This window comes from Phalangium opilio, unplaced genomic scaffold (genome assembly GCF_054372755.1).
Source record: "Phalangium opilio isolate 3A_F unplaced genomic scaffold, DU_Popi_V2 ptg000070l_1, whole genome shotgun sequence".
Classification (NCBI taxonomy): Eukaryota; Metazoa; Arthropoda; class Arachnida; order Opiliones; family Phalangiidae; genus Phalangium; species Phalangium opilio.
This window is the reverse complement of record NW_028324182.1, coordinates 15,416,577-15,436,717: the sequence shown is the minus strand read 5'-3', so window position 1 is coordinate 15,436,717 and position 20,141 is coordinate 15,416,577. Positions and strand designations below refer to the sequence as shown.

The 20,141-nt window shown below is 36.4% G+C and overlaps 1 protein-coding gene and 1 long non-coding RNA gene across 3 annotated transcripts in view; one reads left to right on the top strand and one right to left on the bottom strand.

Moving 5' to 3' along the window:
* The window catches only part of LOC149661977 (uncharacterized), a 35,924-nt gene that overhangs the window by 5,756 nt on the left and 10,027 nt on the right, over positions 1-20,141 (top strand). The window lies entirely within an intron of this gene.
* Positions 127-19,701, bottom strand: LOC149661978 (uncharacterized). The gene is made up of 4 exons (XM_089843891.1): positions 18,722-19,701; positions 2,473-2,678; positions 1,803-1,944; positions 127-515 (listed from the first exon to the last, which is right to left on the bottom strand). Exons 1-4 carry the CDS (start codon positions 18,768-18,770, stop codon positions 427-429), a joined length of 486 nt encoding a protein of 161 aa, XP_089700017.1. The 5' UTR covers positions 18,771-19,701; the 3' UTR covers positions 127-426.

The following is a 20,141-nucleotide window of genomic DNA, read 5'->3' as shown; positions in this document are numbered from 1 at the left end:
ACTTATTTAGAGTATATCAGGTTTATGGTTTGACCAAATACCATCTCTAGTGAAACCATGCGAAAATTATGAAATTTTAAATGCTTGACTAGTTAAGAATTTAAAGGCTTAAATGATTTCGTTTTCAATATGATTTTATTACACTTAATCTTACATTATTGTCATACACATTTTTCAAGTGATATGATGACGACATTTTATTTATCATTTTGCTGAGATGTAAAAAATAAAACGCCGAGTCCATAATCATGTCCATTATTTTTCACATTCTTAATCGGAAGGCACCAATGCTCCTAAATTGTTTTTCTAAAATAAAAACCACCCCTGATCTTTCTTTAAATTTTAAAATCAAAACACTTTCACTGCACGCGTCTCTCTTATTTACTGATTTTGAAGTTCATCAGTGACTGTTATTGTCCTTGTTAATTAGCACACACTAATTACGGATAAGAGAAGAGTTACTAATAAAGCGAATCGATTGAGGTAGTTGGCGTTCGATGCTTCATCTTTGTCTTCTACGATTAGAAACAGTAAGGAAATTCGTTAAAGGTAAAAAAAGAAAAATACGAAAAGGAAGAAGTAGGCTTAAATAGACTTAGTGGCAATAAGTGTTCCAATTGATGGTTCTCCTTAGAAGTATTCCATTGAGGTTACAATTTATCTAAGAGAGTAAATTCTCCCGTAGCAGTAGTATATATCTTTCTGACTTTTTCGTTCCATTCTTTATGTAGTAGTTCAAGAATTTTCCGTGAAATTCTAGGGCGATATTTTTCAGTGGGATAGTACCCTCGAGGTATTCCATGGTCGTTGACACACTTATAGGACGGAGTTTTTGCAGGGGTAAGATTTATTAAAGGTTCTATACCTATATACTATTGAATTTTTGACCCGGAGACGTTCTGTACTTTCTAAGATAGCGCGCGAGTTATCTACGTAGATGTACACTGTATACAGTTATAGCTAACGCGTGGCCAAGGGCTATTCATATATCAAAATATAGTTATATCCCTTGGCGGAATTTCTTCTGTTATTTTAAAAATATCTGGTTCGTCCCGTTATTTTTCATAGGATCATGTATCTTGTAAAGCCTATAGAGGGTAGAAAAACTGTAGTGGGTCATTGTAAATGAAAGTCCGTTTTTCTGAACCAATATATCAAGGTCTATCTAAATTTTCAAGGATATGTGCACTAAGGGGGAAATTAAATTAGATGTAATCTTACGGTTTATGTAGTTTCAATTTTAAGTTTAAATAACTTGATTTTTGACAATTTCCTACTTTGTAAATTGAAGATGAGAGAAATGTCAATTTCAAGTTTCCCTATCTGGAACGTTTTTAGGTCATTTTAAATGACTACAAAAGTTGAGAGAAATTGAGACAAATTTTAAGTTTACGTGCATGCGGGTTTTAGCCTTGTAATGTATATTTAAAAGAGGGCTTGAATAATGATATTTTTAAAGGCAATTTGATAAAATTCCAGGCACGTATCTTTTATCTTTTAAAGAGTAAACGTAGAATAAATTTCACCTTGTGTGAATTCGAGGATTAACTTAGATTTCCCAAAAGTCTCAAAAGAGAAAGATTAATATCTTTAAAACTATCGAATTCTACTGTTCTCTAAGCCTTGGCGATCCTAAAATAGAAATAGATTTACTGCCACTACAAGTAGTCTGAATATCTAGAATCTTTAAGTACTTAAACCTAAGCTCGTGAGGGCTTAAATTCCACGATTCTTTCGAACATAACAAAGGTTGTATTTGCTCTTGCTCTCTTGGGTTTTGGTGAAACGTAGAAAATACTTACTGGATTCTTCTACAACGAGTGTTTTGAATCCTGATATTGTCTGAAAAGACGGCGCGTCTGCTGAGACTTCTACCCTGTACAGTCCAGCCGTTGTGAAATCGACGTCTCGGATATAAACGGTTCCGTTGACAGAGCGAACCATCTGGAACAAATTTGCAATCGTGTTTTTACTTTATCGCACCATCTTGAATAATAAATGAAGAAATCGATCAGGTTCCCACTTAAGCCTTTTTTTCTTCGGAGCCAAGAGAAGCGCGTCTAATTTCTTATCGCTATTTATTAACCCATCATCTCGCGCTTCGTTTAATGACAAAATCTAAAAGAGTCATCGGCATCGGTGATTTTGGCTAGTTGGACAACCTATTCCCATCCAAACTGGTTTTTGGATTTTTTTTTTATTATTATCCCGGTGTAGTGGTTATCACGCTTTATCGATTACCAGCTAGCTTGACAAATTTTTCAGGTTAAGAAATTAACAATACGTTAATTTATTCGTATTAGCGCCTGTATGGCGGCTTTTCCGCGAAAACGCGTGCATTGCGGGTTAAACATTTCTACAGGGGCTGGTAGAAAAAGTATGGGAATGAAAACCCCTAAATGTACTCTTCCCTTTATTGCGCTTCAAAATTATTTCAAGTTAGAAATATTATTAGGAATTCTTTTTACTTACATCAACTCTTAATCCTTCCAAGGGGAAAAATTGTGCCGGTGGTTTATCGCTAGGGACAAAGCGATAAAACTCCATATCATCCTTGTACCATTTTATTGAATAAAGCGGATTTCCCTCTAACTTGTATTCCACTTCCAACTTAACTTGTCCACCGGGAAACGTAATTTCTGGGACGTGCATGGCAATCATTCGTAAACACAGAATACCTGGAAATTATTTTAAATACGGTATTTAAAATTTTATAATTGGTCTGTTGATTACTTTTACAAAAATTAGGATTAAATTGCGTTACTATGCAAATTTGATCACCTTAATCCTTCCCCGAAACTTTTAATTACCAAGTTTAAGTAGAGATTCTCTTAATAAAACCGCGAATACTGAGAATTCAACCAAGGAATCTGAGATAACGTATTTCAAAAGATGGTATGCCTAGTACTATCTTATAATAAACTTTCACTACACCGCAAATACCGCAAAGGCTTAACACAGGGTTTTCTTAAGGAATTAAGTATTCGAAAATGAACTTTCTCGAGCGTGAAGCCGCGACGACCAAAATAAGAAGACGGGAGGGGCGGTCGCCCAAGGGGGTTTTGTGTTTAGTGGGTGCCATCTTCTCCTCTCGACGTCTAGCTAGCTCCCATCGTGTCCAAAAATCTGATTAAATTTTTCCCAGCATCCTCGGACGTAAATCTTGGAAAAGCAGTCGAATAGAAAAATTTTTAATCTAACGTCCATCCTATATTTATATATTTTTTTTTCTTATAAAAATATAAAAACTGGAACCCTCGCGGCAACATATACAGATAGCGCTAATGTTTTGCGAAGTTCCGAAGGTCGCCACAAAATTTATTCAATTCATTACTGAACTGCGTTAATAGTCCTTCCTTCCAAACTTATCTTTTGCAACCTTGAGATTTGTTTTTGTTTGAACATAAGTAGAGCTCTCTCACCTTAAAAATTGCGTAGTTAATAGCTTCATTACGAAAGCGAAAACCTATAGTAAATCAGTAGAATTTGGTCCCTCTAATAACCCAGCGCTCAAACTCACCTGCCTGGATAACTAACTACATCAGCGCTGGCGATGGTCCGAGTGATGAGATTGTCAGCTCTCGAAATTGGAAACTTGCCGCGCGCGGTTAAAGTAAAAGGAAATCGATCAAGCGTGTGAACCCTAAAAGTTCGCCTCCTTAATTAAAGAGTGGTTCATACCAGGTGGTAATTGGCTCGACCCTAAATCCTGGTTTTTTGGGGTGTTCAACTTATACCCGATCAAGATGGAACAGTGGAATTATATGGGTTTTTTTAAATACATTTAACACCAGAATTCCGCGTCAAGTAATTGGTTTTAAACCAGCTCATGAGCCTGTATAGATTTGAAAAAGCGTAGGCTTTTATATCAATTTAAGGATATGTCTGTAAGTGGAAGATTTTAACTTCCGGATGTTTATTCATTCATGAAAATTCTTGTTTCAGACCTAATTGTGAACCCCAAATTTCAACTTAAGTTGTCAAACATTCTTATTATTCTAGATCAATTTAGTTTCTTTCTCTTTTGTCTATTGTTGAAATCTAACTATTTATGAGTTTCTATTAAAACAAACACGATTTATCAATAGATATATTAGGCTGAGCCACAATGTCTTGTTTATTTAAAGGAAGAAATGAGGAGAGAAAATAAGGAGGCTGGAATGAGAGGGGGGATTGGCCCAAAAGTCAAACATTTGGCGAAAGGGAATCTTGGATTACGCATCTCGTTTCGTATACCGTAACGTACATACAGCGCGGCTACGCCTCTTAGTACTTTTTTTCTTCTTCCTTTTTTAGCCTTATTAAGGACTCCTTTCAGCCTTCCTTTTCCTCTACATGGGCCTTCGCGCCGAGAGAACCCTTTAGCCCTTTCAGAGTCAACAAAATGAATTGCGAACCAATTATACACTCGGTGCCAAAACGCCCGAGGCTTTCTCTGTCTTTCCTGGTGCACCCAAGAAGCTTATTTCTTTTTCTTTTGCTCCAAATTCCTTTTATCTTCCACTATTTGCCATGTGTGACTTCTTTTTAGACCATTTTATTATCGTAGCTAGGAGCCTGCATGGGTTAAGCCTATTTTCCCATCTATATAGGATTAGTATTCGGGCGACAACATACGGACGGCGTATCTTTCATATTGGACACTCCATATTTATTTGTACAGGGTGTTTCTCAAACGTTTACGTAACTTGAAAATGTTGGCCCGGATGACAAAATGTTATAGAACATTTTCTAGTCAAAATTTCATAAAGAACACCCGGGTTATTTTCTGGCAAACCTTTAGAAACACCCCGATTAAATTCCGTAGACATATAAAAGGTCTATGAAGCGTAACCCCACCGAGAATGTTCAATTAATTCAAAGCTAAATATTACGTTTACTCTTCTAGTTCAGTTTGCCTCGAATATTTTTATCTCTATGGAGTTTTAAATCGCGTATTAATACGCCCACAGTTTACAACTGTTTGCAAACGTATCTTGAACAAAAACTTATCATATGACAGAGCAGAGTAGGCTTGGAGATGATGAAACTTAGGCGAGACCTACGAGGACAAAACGGATTGTAAAAGTTTCCCCCCTTATACTTGAACGTCTTACGTCTCTGTTAGGAAACTGTGTGGATTCAATTCACGGTTGGCGGAGTACAAAATTGCATTATCCTCATGCAGCCACCGCTAACACCGAGAAAGAGAATAGTTCGGCTATGTAGTCGTTTTCTTTTATCCCGACCTCTTAAAATAAGACGAAAGAAAAAACTTCTTCGCGAATATAATAGGATTACCATGCACACTCTCGGACGTTCCCTACAGATTTTAAAGCTTTTTCCAAAAGCGTTTACTACTTTAGCTATAGCCAAGGCTTAGTCGTTTTATTTCATGGAGGATTGTATATATATAAATAGAAAGGGAAGGCGAGAGAGGAGAGATCTAATACGTCTTATTTTTACGCTTCTAGTTTTTTTATTTGTTTGGTTATGACTGTCGTCTAGGATGGTCGCATGTTTTATTCATGACCTTTCTTCTCTCGATCAATCTCTCCATTGAAATTCTCTGTATGCAGCGACGCTTCTCCTCTTTCTACTGAAGAAAGAAAAGAATAACCTCCAAAAAATGAGTAAAAGCGAGAGAAATATATATGGAGACTAGCTCTATAAGGTTTTCGCTTCAAAACACCCTAGTGGATAAAGAAATTTTGGATGGAGTTGGTTATATACTTCCAAAACGGGGGGGGGGGTGAACTAGAGAAATTGGCTCGAAGCCTTCCATGTTTCTCTAAGGTTCAACGATGCCAAATGTTATCTGATAGGGTTTTAGTGCCTCTCACTTTTGATCGTTTCGAGTAACATAATATAACCTAACGCCAGAAGCGAACGAAAAATGAATTTGTGTTTTAAGAGCGAAAGAGAGAGACTTGAAAGAGAAAGTATAAAGTTGAGTGAGTAGTTGAAAACATCTGGTGTGTGAATACACGTGCCTTGGTTTCAACTTTTAAATTTATTCATGGCGTTTAAATTGCCTTAAGTAATCCTCAACTAATAAATGAGTTAATTAGCAGGGCTGAAAGATCTAATTTTAAGAGTTATAAGAAATTTAACTTAAGTGGTGAAAGAGGTTTCGATTCAATATTAAAGACGAAAAAATATCTATAAAAACTTGACTCCGGAAGGGAAAGACCGTACCGCAATCATCGACGTATACTGAAGTTATAAAGCTCTCTAACAATAACAAATCCTTTAACAGGAAGGGATTCCTTTTTTATATATCTCGTGGTTCGATACTAAGGGAGCCCGAAGGCCCAAAACGGCAACGAAGGGATCAAATAGAAAGGAAAAGAAAAATAAGAAAGGGGCCAAAGATTGCTCGCGATGATTTCAAGTAGAATTTTTATGGGCAATTCCAGAAAAAAAAGGCGCATTTTTGGCGTTAAAACCCTCAACCCCAGAAATAATATCGAACTCTGTGTGAAGTAAATAGAGGAAACCTCTAAAAGCCGATCGACCAAATGTGGCTCCTACACCCTTCCATATACACGTATCTATCTATGCATATAAACAGTGAAATAAATCAGGACAAGGCTTAGAATGGATCATCTAAATTCTCCTTCCTGTTTGGGATATAATATCACTTTTGTTTTCCTAAAAATAGAGAAAGCCTTTAAAAGCAAATATACAGTATAACTGCTCCTTATTTTGATCTACATTTCTATATGAGGAAAAATATTCATTCTTTTATATCTGTTTTGTTTCCCATCATCCTCACAATGAGAATTTTTGGGTTAAAAACGTTATAGAGGCCCGTTGATAGCTTATAAAATAAATTTCAAGAATAATCATAGTATATTATCAATATTAATAACATTAAAATTAAGTAGCTTAGTGAAAAGGTAAGAGCTTTAGTTGTGGTGACATTTCAAGGTGATATCCTACATATCTCTATTTTAAAATCGGCCATAGAAGTTAATTTTTGACTCAAAATTGATTTCCCAAATACTTTTGTCCTATAATTACCCCCTTTTTTCGAACATAATGCATATTTAAAATACAATGGCAAGGCTTAAAAGGATTAGGCCTAGATAGTGAAATTCACGATCAAAGAGGATTTTTTCTTGGAAAGGATGAATCTCCACGATTAATTATTTAATTTAGGGAATTAATTAATTCCCCAATTCTCTTCTATAGAACAAATTAAGGTGATTAGAGTATTTTTAATCAATATTTGATGTTTAAGTAAAGAATTCTTATATAAATAAAAAACTGAAAATTGGTAGACCTCGTAGCTATGAAAATACGAAAGTAAATAAATATACATGAAAAAAGTAAATATCGTATCTGTCTCCGGCTCGTTCCTGCATACCATACATAAAAACGCGGGAATGTTCATCGATCATACCATACCCAAAAAAGGCCTGAATAGAAATGAAAGAAGACCAACGTCATAAACAACAAGGCAAAAACGAAAAAAAAAAATAAGAACCTAATTTACTTGGGCTGTTTCTTCCACGCCATAGACCAGTTCTATAGTCTCTCTTTTGCGTATAAATTGTATTATTTTAACATCAAAAATACTATCATTATTTCTAAACAAGATATTTATCATATTTCTCAAAGGAGTTTCCCCCCCTTTGGATCGATACTCCAGAAATAAATATGAAAATCGTGATTAAAGGCGCATTGAAAAAAAAAGTTATTTTTTTTCCTACTGTAAAATTTGATATTTGCTCTAAGTCGCTATACTACCGAATTTCGACTGACCAACCCAATGGTGATTGGAATTATCTATTCCGAGCCTCGTTTATAAAGATTTAATAAATATATTAAATACAATTTCATCAACCCTTTAAAAAAAAGAAAAAAACCAAACTTTCAACCGAGCATGATTTCCTATGGGAAAATAAGGTTCCCATATTTGCATGGAAGATACTTGGAAAAGTTTTTAGTTCTAAAAGTTTTTTAATGTTAAATCTCCACCCTAAAATATGAAAAAGCTTAAAGCGAGGCCGGGATCTCCGTGAACCGTTCGATTTTAACGATAGTTTTATATTCGTAACCTTATTCTCCTATCACGGGGAGCGAATTAATTTTTCCGATAAAGTATAAATAAAAACGGGTTATATATATATATACCTAAAAGGCTAGCTTGGTCAGTAGTTAGTCCCCCCCCCTTTAATTCTTTTTTATTTGACTTCACCTCTGCCTCAAATGGTACCGGGTTCAAGTTACGATATCGTAAAACTATATCTAAACATCAAACAAAAGAAGTTGTTATTAAAGTCTTTCTATTACGTGGGAGCCATTTGGTATCGTTTACACTTATTCAATTAAGTATATAAAGAGGGTCACGGGGCGATGGAAGGGAAGGGTGTGGATTTAAGCTATCAATGTACTCGGAAAAGGGGTCAGACGAGGCCCTAATATCGATTAGCGTTTCAACAATTTTCGAGGTTCTAAAGTGGAACCTTTCATATATATTTTGGCGGCTTTGACTTGGGTTGGCTTTTGACTTGACATACATATCCTTCCTGTCTATGTAGGTATATCTTTCTAAGTGAAAATTTTAGGATCCCTTGTGCGTAAAAGATAAAAGCGTTAGTTTATTCAATTATCTCTTGAAAATTTAACAATTTTTGCATGTCCGAAATTAATTTCCTCTGTTAAAACCAAGAAGTGATAGACTAAACTTTATTCCGTTTAATTTGCAGTGACCCATTGTTTTAATATTCATGAAAGACTTGAATATACTCTTCATAAAAGCGAACGTTTATGGGAACGTAGTATTCACAATCTTAAAGTGCTTATAAACGTCATAGAAAATCCCGATTTTCCATGGTATTAACAGGGGTAAATAACGAAAGGAGTTAGAGACGCTAGCTTCCGTAGTGTAGAATACAGTGGGACTTTCAAACGTAGACACAGAAAAGAGAAAACGCCTCGGTCACGCCGTCTATAATTCAAAATAAGTATGATATTTTCCAACCAATAGCGTGGCAGCAAAGTTTCGAAAGTCATACTGGGATATCGATTTTCTCCTGTCTGCTAGTTTTCGTCTGCTAGTTTTCGTCTGCTAGTGTTCGTCTGCTTACGACTGAGTGACAATTAGGCTTAGAGTAAAGTTTATTCATTAAGGTGCACTTGAATTAGAAACATGCAACTTTAAAGTTGGTAAATTTCTCATTCGATAATGAAATGGAATTAAATGTCGTTTTTGCATCCTTCAATACAGTTTTAGTTGTTTTAATTTCTTTAGTCACAGATACAGTCGATGATCCTGATCCCACAGTTCCCACTGGCACTAACTCGGAAAAATCACTAAGCCTTGGCTCACTGGGCCGACTCTGTAACCGCGCACTTACGGCAAAATAAGTTTGAACACATTTTGAGGACTTCCCCGGCTTCAAATTGCAAATTGTTGACTTATCTTTCTTCTTTAAATCGCTGTTTACTCGCGATTGAATATAATAATTATATTGGGTTGATTTATGAGACGACTTCACAACATCGACACCCGCCATTTTACTTTACCCAGAATACCTTGCGGCGCGAGATTTTAAGGCAAAACTTTTAAGGTTCTGGTCTTATTTACAATACAGTTCCAAAGATGGCACTACGTTAGTTAAAAATTCTATGACGTTTCAAGGTCCCACTGTATTCTACACTACGGAAGCTAGCGTCTCTAACTCCTTTCGTTATTTACCCCTGGTATTAATATACTTTCTAAGATGGTAACCAGATTATATTTCTTTTCGTAAAACTTTAGGCGTAAATTTGAGTCGCGACTCTGCGATCGCAAAGAGCCTTTTTCTTTTTACGACCTTTCTATAATAATAAGAATGATATCATTTCGGATACTTTTAGGGTCCCTTAATGCAGTAACTTGTAGCTTACATCACGTACCTAAAGTAAGTAACGCTTATGGGGAAACTGGATTTTTTTAAAACGGTTACGTTGTTGGTACCAAATTGCCTCTTAATAATATATGCGTAATGTTTTAGGCTGAAAGATTTTATTACTTTGATATTATATGGCTAGAGAAAAGGTCACCAAAGGTTTTAGCTAATTTTGAAATCCATTTACTGAATAAAATGCGAAGACTAATGCGTAACCGATACCGATTTTAATCCATTTTAACGGATTTTTTGAGCAAGCCGATTATTTAACTCAAATGAAACCAATATCGACCGATTACCAACCGATATCGACCGATTATCAAAAAATATCGACCGATTATCAACCGATATCTACCGATTATCAACCGATATCGACCGATTACCAACCGATATCGACCGATTATCAACCGATATCTACCGATTATCAACCGATATCTACCGATTATCAACCGATATCGACCGATTATCAACCGATATCGACCGATTATCAACCGATATCGACCGATTACCAACCGATATCGACCGATTATCAACCGATATCTACCGATTATCAACCGATATCGACCGATTATCAACCGATATCGACCGATTACCAACCGATATCGACCGATTACCAACCGATATCGACCGATATCGTTTTTCTCCCATCGCTATAGGTTTAGCTTATTGTTGTAAGTCACATGAAACCTAAATTTCCTCAGGTGATTAAAGATCTACAAGTAGTAAAATCCAATTAGTCTGATTTATCGAAATTCAAATATTAGCTCGTTCCTGTTCGATCTTGCTGGCAATTTCCCTTAAGTCAAATCCCTTACGTAAAACTCTTGGTTCTCTCCAAGGAGCTCTTTAAGATATAGCCAGAGCAAGAGCTAGAGCGACCAGCAGGGCTGCAGCCGCGGTGGATCCGACTAATGCTTCCGGGTCAACGGCGCGGAGATAATGTAGTACGACTGAAACTGGCTGGCAACGAGCCTCTTGGTATTTTACCCTTTGCTTCCCCAATAACTCACGGAAGGAACCTCGTAATAAACTAATAATCTTTTATCGGGAGCCATTAATCCGGTAAAACTAAAAAGCACCAACCAGCGTTCCTACGACCTAAGCCTCTGTCAGCTCCATTGGAAATGGGAAAAAGGAAAAAGAGCAAGAACTTAGAAAAAAAGCAACAAATATTTCAAAGGGGTATCAACCCCTACCATTTTCCTAATCGAGTTTTAAATTTTTACCGTCTTAAATTAATTAAAAGGGAATGAAGAACTCTTTATTTTTAAATTTTTTTTTCTCTCTCTCGAGCTTTTGAACCTCCAAAGGAGTAAATGCATTGCATCTTTAAATATAATTTTAGCTTGACACGGCGCTTAGTTTCAACTAGAGCCATATCAATTAAAAGAAACAGAGCATGCATGCATCCAGCGAGGTTTAATTTCCCCCATCTTTATTTTCTTTCCCTCAGTTCCTAGAAGCGGGAAGCTCTTATCCCTCAATTCTCACCCCACAAACTTCAATCCCAAATAAGCTGTTTCAAATGAAATGAAATGAAATTATTCTCACTCTCTCTCCCATTCCTTCTTTTTTTTTAACTCGGAATTTTATTTCTTTTTTCTTTTTATGAATTTAACAATCCATTCAGAAAGGATACGCTATAGTTTTTTCTCTCCGGCTTCCTTCGTGAATCGTTCATTTCCTCATTTTGAAATCATATATACTGTTAGAAAAGGCAAAAAATTATACTTGAAAGTAGCTTTTTAATTGTAAATTTGGTGCATTTTAACTTTGCGATACTGTATAGAGTTGGGTAATAATTTTTTATTCAACATAAATGAGTGAATATTGAATAGGTAGTGGGGATCTTTTCGACGGAGGGTATGAAGTTCACCATCTTCTAGCTTTAAACGTATTAACTGACGAAATTGAACGTATGGGTTGGAAGATAGAGAAAAGAACGAAAGAAATTTAAGAGAAGTGGAGAGAAAAAAGTGGATAACACGACACTTTACCGATAAAATTTATTTCATACTAGCTTAACTCGAGTGGGGTTGCTCTAGCATCTCTTTTCTTTTTCTCTAGGTGCATTTTTTCTTACTTTCTTTTCATTCTCTTTACTTTTCTCTTGCTGGCCAATTTCAGCGTGCGCTTTGTAAAAGCTAGCCTATGAAAAAGGGGCCTAATGGGTAGGGCCAGAATGAAGGGGGGGAGGGTGGTGTACAGAGTGTGGGCAGCGTGGTGGTGTGGGAGAAACGGGGGTTAGTAATTACCCCGAATGACGAAAGGAAATTTAGTCGGTCGTTAGGATGGGGCGAAAGAGTGAATAGAAGGCATGGCAAGCCAAAGAACCTGCATGGGAGAGAGAATGGCAATTTACTTTCCTAATGAGGCTACCACTTATAGCGGGGCCTTTTTCGGCCCGTCGCCAAAGTCTAAAAGGCAATCGTAAGACCATATCATATATGGTGGTAAGAGTTTAAGTCCCGTTCGTATTTTACTTGTCATTTCAATTAAAGGACCAGACTAATTTATTTTCTCTTTTTTTATTTAAAAGAGGGTATAAAATATCGAACATCGGAACCGCGAATGTCTTCAAGATATTAATTTAAATAAGAGCGATTAAGTTTCCTTACAAGGATCGCCCTCAATCTGATCGTGGTTCTAAACGCAATTATTTACATTGCACTGTCCGAACACGACTTGATCCAGGCCGGTAAACATCCGAGAGCATAATGGTGGCGTCATCTTAGATCTTCCCACCGTGTTATGTCACGTGATATAAATGTAACAAAGGCTTAAGGCGCTGGAAAGGCTAAATGAACGAAGGTTAGGAAGTAATTTAGGCCTAGTGTCTATTGACTCCATTCCGAAAAACTCTTAACTCGAAGACATACGACGAACGAAGCGGAACCCATTCTGGTCGTTGTGTAACAAGTAGTTTATGTTACGAGTCCGAGTTTGACCTCTCTAGAGGCCGATTAGTCGTCCGTAAGCTCCATAAAACCCTCGTTGGGACCTTTTCCCGCTCTTTCTTCTCACCGCCGTCAATTTCCCGGCTGGATATCCCCGGCGCTAAGCCAAACCTATTTCACCTTCGGGTTTATACGCGTTTAAGAGTTTTGCGAGATAACTTTGGGTTTCCAGAATCCCGACACTTAAGCCTAACCACCTACAATTAATAACGGGTGAAGAGAGAAAGATAGAGTTGAAGTAATATATACGAGGCGAGATATTAAAACCTGTTAAAATTTACATAGTCTAGCCTATTATCACGCTCGCTTTAACTTTCACTTAGTTTTGTCTTTCATTTATTCCATTAACCCTTGAATATTGAACTTTTAGAGTGCTAGTTTGTCTCGAAGAAAGATAGAAGCTGTTCAATTTAGTTTTAATGTATTGGACTCTAAAATGATATAATATTCATGGAAATATAGATGAAATTCATTCACAGTGTAAAGAAAGAAAAAATGAGCGAGATTAACCCTGGAAATTCGGAAACGATGTACTGATATCTTCAGCACCATGGAGAAGCTTATAGTTTTAGTAACCCAGCTGTAATTGGCAAACTTTTAACTTTTCTGGTAGATTTTTCTAGACCTATTCCGGTAGTTTTTAATCTGTGTACTCACTCTAAAGGTGTTCGAGTGAATATTTTTCGGGAAAGGAATTAAGCGTCGTAAATAATTCGCGTCTGAAACACCCCGCAAATTAATGTTTCCGTTTAGTTTTCAGGCTAACGGTTCTGTACTAGAGCAAACGGTTAATGAAGCCAATACGAGAATAAGAAAGGATACTTCCTAAGCCATTGCGTATTCCGCTTTATTCACTCATTTTAGGCAAATATTGATAAACAAAGCCGAGGCTAAATTTTTTGCTCATTTTTTCTTCTTCAGGCTTCTAAGTTACGCGAAGCAATTGTCAACTGGGTTGGTTGAGGTCTAGTCTTTGGATAACCACGAGCATAAAGTCCCTATAGTGTCTAGGGAACTACGCTTGGTATACCAGCAGTTTTCTCTTCTTTTTTAGGACCTGTCAGTCGTCAGGGGGAATGTATAGAACGTGACTACCAGCTAAAAGTACAGTTCTTTCAAGCGGAAAGTTTTTGCACCGCGCAGTTCGTACAAAAAAATGTCTTCCAGCGCTTCTTTTTCTACACCGCTGACTTTTATCTCGTCGCACCGCCTAGTTTTATATGCCCATTTGAATAAATTTCTAATCCCAAAGCGAACTCAAATAGCTTTCTTTCTAACTAGAACTCATTTTCGAGTCTAGGGAGAAAATGAGGCAAATGTTGGTTGCGCTGGTTTAGTTTAAAGAGAATGTAAAGAGATAATCTTGAAATTTATTTCTGAAATAATAGGCTTAAATTAGGTTTATCAAAAGAGATTTTCAGTAGGTGCGTAATCCAGTAACGATCCAGTTAGGGTAGGGACACAGCCTTCTCTATCGTGCACAATGAATCCCATTAGCTACAGTGTGTACTTATTAAATTAATTACTAATGATTTGCAAATTGAATTAAGGCTAATTAGATCCACATTCTAAATTTATTTACGCCCTAATGCATTTAGGCCTAATGTTTGATTTGTTAATTTTAAAATTAAAATTAAATTGGAATTCTTGGAATCTCTTTTTGCATTTATAAATGGAATCGTTTATAAAAATACTCCATTGGAACTCGGAATTGTTGCTTTTTAATATATCTTCCTTATTGGAATGATTGTGGTGGCATATTAATAGAAGAGGCTTGAAGGCAAAGGGGAAAAGGCTTAATACACGCGTTTAATACGATAATTTTAGTTCCGGAGCTTGGGGGTGAGTGGGTTGTTCTCTCATGAGAAATCAGATCACGCACCGATGTTATTACCGTATAGTTTGGCAAATTACTCGAACCGAGGGAGCGGGGAAAGCGTGCTACGAACGGTACGCCTCGTGTCACTCTGCCGTCTCTTTAATCTTTGCTTAAACGGCACGCCCTGACTATTTGCAAATAATTAACACTATATTTGATTAGGTTGACTCCGCGGGGTATATTCTCTATCCATTTCTCTCTCTTTCGCTCTCTCTCTCTCTCTCTCTCCTACGGTTCCAACTCCCCTGTGGACGAAACATAATGATAATGAGCACGTAATCCGGGTTATGAGCCTTGTAAAACCTAATCTATATTCAAATATTATGATTTTATTACAGGTACCTCTTAATGATTCTATAGATTAAAGATAACGTAAGCGCTAAACTATATATATCGCCTCTAAGTTGAAAATCAAATACTAATAGTCTAGGTTGCCCCTGAATGTTAGCTTCGTATCTAAACTTTGATGTTAAGCAGAAACAACATTTCTACAGGCGCAGATAGGAATAACCTTGGTTCTTAAACCCCTGAATATTGGCTTGTCTATAATGTCAGGAGACTAGTTATATTACGTTAGGCCAATCAACGCGTGACTATTTTGAGGCCCTAAAACTAGCCTTGGCCTTAACGCCACAAGGAAATGGGAAAAGATAAGAGATGTTAGGTTATGAACGATGGTGGAAGAAGTAGGAGGAGTGTGTACACGTGGTATCATTTTTCTTAGTTGAGAGAATAAAGTGGGCTAATTGGGGAAGAAACATTTTTCAAGACGACGCTTCTTAGAAATTATCTTCGCCAAGCTGCCAAAACCAATTAGCGCCGGCGACTTAAAAATTAAGCTGAAAAAGCAGCTCCCAACGTATTTCATCGTGGCCCTAAAGTCTAAAGAGTTACTGCGTGCATATACGAGAGGGGGGTGAACTGAACTCATCTCTCTTGGTCCGTGTTTGATTAGGAAATGAAAATGCGCCTAATTAAATAATTATTCTTAATTATTCGTTCATGTTGAAACGTTGAATACAATAAGTGAAGGACAAAGACATCTTCTTATCTATTCTTCACTGCATTTTGCTTATTTATTGTTGTAAACATGGACTTATGCTGTTAAATTATAGTTAAGTCGTTAGTTGATAGTCGGGGAGAGATAACTAATTTTGTTCAATTAGTCAACGATGCGTGAATAGTTAGTGAGTCTTAACAATAGTTTCTGTAGAGGCCATCATGGTTTTCAAGACTGTATCTAAAACATTTCTATATATATAATATGAGCGAATGTCATATTCGTAATTAATTATGAAAGCTTGGAATGCCATTGCTGACAATTTTACTTTAGAATCGAGATAAATTGTGGTATCCCTTGGTATTTGCGTATTAAGTTCACGCGCATCGGGCCAAATATTTAGAATAGCTCGTATTCGAGTTAATTTCTCATCAGTTTTCCCCTTGGCTTTGACTTCCATAGTCGGTATAGTAGATTAAAATTCTGCCTCGAGTTCTCTACTCAAGAGGTTTTAGAAGTCGGTACACTGCCTTCATAGTTATGGAAAATTTCTAAGCAGTCTAGACTCGTCTCGAATTTGCCAACGTGAAACGTGTATATATGTTAATCACGCGTAAGCTTGGTTGGCCCACAACTTCAAATACCTCAGGGGCATAATTTTAAATTAATTTCTAGTTTAATATACGGTAATTTTTGAAATTATTTTTAGTGTCCTAAAGATATTTAGAAATATTTTAGCCTAAATCTTGCTTAAATATAAAATATTAATTGAAATATTTTCAAATTTAGTTTATATAATTTATTATATTTGTTTTTTACCATTAACATAATATATTTTTCAAATATTTTAAAATATTTAGTCTTTTTAAATGAATTTAAAGTAGGCGATTGGAGTGGAGATTCTTGTTCGATAGAAAAAGGTTGTCCCGCCTTCCGTAGCAGTGACAGATGACCCTTGTCCATTTTATATATAAAATATGAAAGGGAATTCTATAATTTCACTTCAAAAATCAAAAATTTATAAGTACCATTAAATTTTGGACAAAGTTATAAATTTCTTTTCCATGACCCCGACGTATCTAGCTTAGCTTAGCTTAGCTTAGTGCCACGATTTCGTTTAAACATTTTTCTAAGCCGTAAAACTTCCAAGGAGGAAGGAAAACTAGGACGACGTTTTTGCAAACATAACTGAGAATTACATTTTTTTTTTTTTTTTTTCAAGTTAGGACATCAAATTGAAAAATCGTCCGACGGTGGTCTTAGGGCGGCGTAAATTTCGCCCTCTATCTCCATGGTAGTACATATCCTAGGCAAACAAGTCAAAAAGAAGGATGAAAGACTAGAGCGAGGGTTAAAAGATTTCACTCTGTTCCAACCCCTTTTTGCCGACCTTTCTTTTATAGGGATTTAATACTGTGTGAAAGGGACAATAGAAAAAGGGTTCAAAAACAATTTAAATTGTTTTCAATCTAACAGAAGACGAAGAAGAAGAAGAAGAAGGCGTTATAAGAAACCGGAGAAGCTATAGAGCCTATTCATTTTCAATGTTAGAAGTTACTTATTTCTTCATTGAAACGTTATTTTTTGGGTTATTTTTAAGACTGCAATGTAATGTATAGGGTAAAGGCAATTTGCGCTTTGACTGCTTGACCTGTTTTGTGTCAGAATCTATCGTTCAAAAAAGACAAAAGAGTTTTTCTCTAAAAAATAAAAAGGAAATATTCTCCGTCGAGAGAGACCAAATTATTTTGACTTCGCTTCAGGGCCGGGGTTAAAGAAGAAAAAAACAACTGGAGGGACATATACACACTATTATCTGAAACTGGGGGGCATAGAAAAAAACTGAATTTATTTTACGGGCAACTTAGCAGTAAATTCTTTGACGCGAAAGTCAAATTCCTCAAATTCAGAAAACTTGAAAATCGCCTCTCGGAAAGGGACCTCATCTAACAGAAAGAAGTTCGTAAGTTGTAGTTGTATTTTTTGTCTCGGTTTGATTTCACAATTGGAAAGGGATAAAATGGAGTGACTTACTTCGAAAAATATACTTCTAACGTTAAATGAAAAAATGGGAAGGAGTGGTTACAGCTGAAGTAAATGCGAATGTTTTTTCTTTCGGCCTGAACTTCTTACTATACACTGAAGTATGTAGATAAATAAATGAATTCTCCGTATAAGAGAGTGAGGCGATTTGGTCATTTTAGAAAATTGGTATACACTCTCGGAAGTCGGGGGAAAGCGAGAATAGGTTTTTGGGAAGTATTCTAATTTGAAATTGCTTTGGTTTTCTGTGGAAAAAACCGCGCTAAAATAAGAAAAAGTCAATTGTTTCTTGATATAAAAAATACCCGATTTCAACTTTACAAAATTTCTTTTTTTTTCTGAACTTAAATAATCTATAATATTAGTGTAGATCTGGCGAATGAACATTGTTCGAGTTTTCGTGAATAAAAATAAGTAATATATTTTTTAAATTATTTAAGTACTAAAAGTAACTGGGTAAAGATTTAGCCCATCTTTTTTAAAAACAAAAAAAGCATTAAATTTAAACCAAAAAGAAGAGGAATTGCGTGGATTGGAGCTTTTAGTCTTAAAAAGTCCAACTGGTCTCGCAACTTCACTCTCTCTCTGTTTTTAGTGGATTTTTTTCTTTCCTATTCATTCCTTGTTTGAATCTAAAAAATCCCTGTCCCAAGGTTTTTTTATTTAAAAAAACATCAAAAAGGGAGGCATAAATCTTAGCAGCAAAAGGAGGAGAGTTGGGAATAAAGAAAGGAAAAAAAATATTGTTTTTTCTCTTTCTTGAATTATTTAATAACTTTGCCGCTAAATCTCGATCTAAATTGTAAACATTTTCCGGATTTAAATTATTCATTCTTTATATATATATCCATATTCTTTGACACATGCGCGTTTGTATGGAATTAAACGCGGGAAATTTAAACGCACTCTTATCAGTTCCTAATATTTTGTACAAAAAAATAATAAATAACATTGAACCCACCTTCAACGGTAAACTGCAGCAGGAGTAAAAAAGATGTTAACTGAAACATGGTAGGTAGGTAGGTGTTACGATGAAGATGGTGTATAATGATGATGAGTATGTAGAGGTCAAACCACCACCACCACTAACATCTTCCGGAAGTAGATGTAATACGACCCGAGTCTCTATCTAGACTTCGTTAGGGTTAAGGGTCAATCAAAACCGCGAAGAAATTGCAGTTTGCACGCGTAACCCTATAGTAAATCGTCCAGAAAGCAAGCAGATATATGATACACTCGACGTCTCGGCTTTAACCGGAAATGTCTTGGCGCGTTTTCTACTTCCGTTTTTCTTTATTTTCTTTTATCTTGATCTTAATATCAAGCGATCCCTAGCGGAGAAATTCTCTTTCGCTTTCTCCTTGTTTTCTTTTTTGCTCGTAACGCTAACCACGCGACTATGTTAAGGAAAATAAAGAAAGGGTTTTTTGATATTTTTCTCTCCTAGAGAAAGAGGTTTCCTTTTGAATCTCTAGTATATTTTTTTTTATCCAAAGTTCTTGGTTTCGGAAACCAACGTGTGTAGTAGATTCGAGAGTGTAGTCTAGATTGTGGAAAAGCGTAGCGCCGCGAAATGGAGCTCCCGCATGCCAGCTGGCTTCACCGCGAGGCGAGCTTGTTCCTTCTGCACCGAAACTCCTGACGGTCCTAGTTCACTGGCGTCATCCTGAAAAAGAGGGGACTAGTATAAGGGGAAAATTGGGAAGGAGGCTAACTCTGAACAATGAAATGGGAGGCCCCTGTGGGTGGAAGGGACGATCTATTCCACCCTCCACTACAAGTAACGGAGAGCAAGAATGAGCTATACCCTGTATCCACCCACTCACAAGCTTCGGACGATGTATAGTCGAGTCTCAAAAAATTGTGTTCTTAAAAAGAATGAAAGGCGCAATGAGAAAAAACGTTATGTTCTATGTAATGTAGTGCCTACTTGAGCTTTACGAAATACTGTAATGGTACCGTAGGCCTTTTCGACCAGAGATCCGAGTGAATTTAAGTAATCGAAAGATGTATCATTTAACGTATCTAGGTGCTGACTAATTTCGTTTAGTACAGTCGAACTTCAAATATTTAAAAAACATATTTTAAAGTCAATATTGTAATTTTTCTGCATTACGTATCGACCTTTTTAGAAAAGACCTCAGAAATACGTATCCTGGTTACGTTGTGCGAGTGTTTCTAAGTTTACAAACTTTAAATGTGAACAACGTTGGCAGATTCAAACGGTGAAATGGAACCATGTTGGAAGGCGGATTCAAACTGGCTCTAGCTTTTCACGGAAAAGGCCCTTGGTGAAACTGTGATGCGTGTCTTTTAACGCGATGAGAGTCTCCGGCCCCGCTAGTTTTCAATCTCGTTGTATAACTCAATGGCATCTGTTC

Coding starts and splice junctions, on each gene's coding strand:
- LOC149661978 (XM_089843891.1), bottom strand. CDS start 18,770: ATGTTTCAGTTAACATCTTTTTTACTCCTGCTGCAGTTTACCGTTGAA. Junction 2,679..18,721: donor GCTGCAGTTTACCGTTGAAG/GTGGGTTCAATG, acceptor AATAATTTCCAG/GTATTCTGTGTTTACGAATG. Junction 516..1,802: donor ACTCGTTGTAGAAGAATCCA/GTAAGTATTTTC, acceptor TTCTAATCGTAG/AAGACAAAGATGAAGCATCG.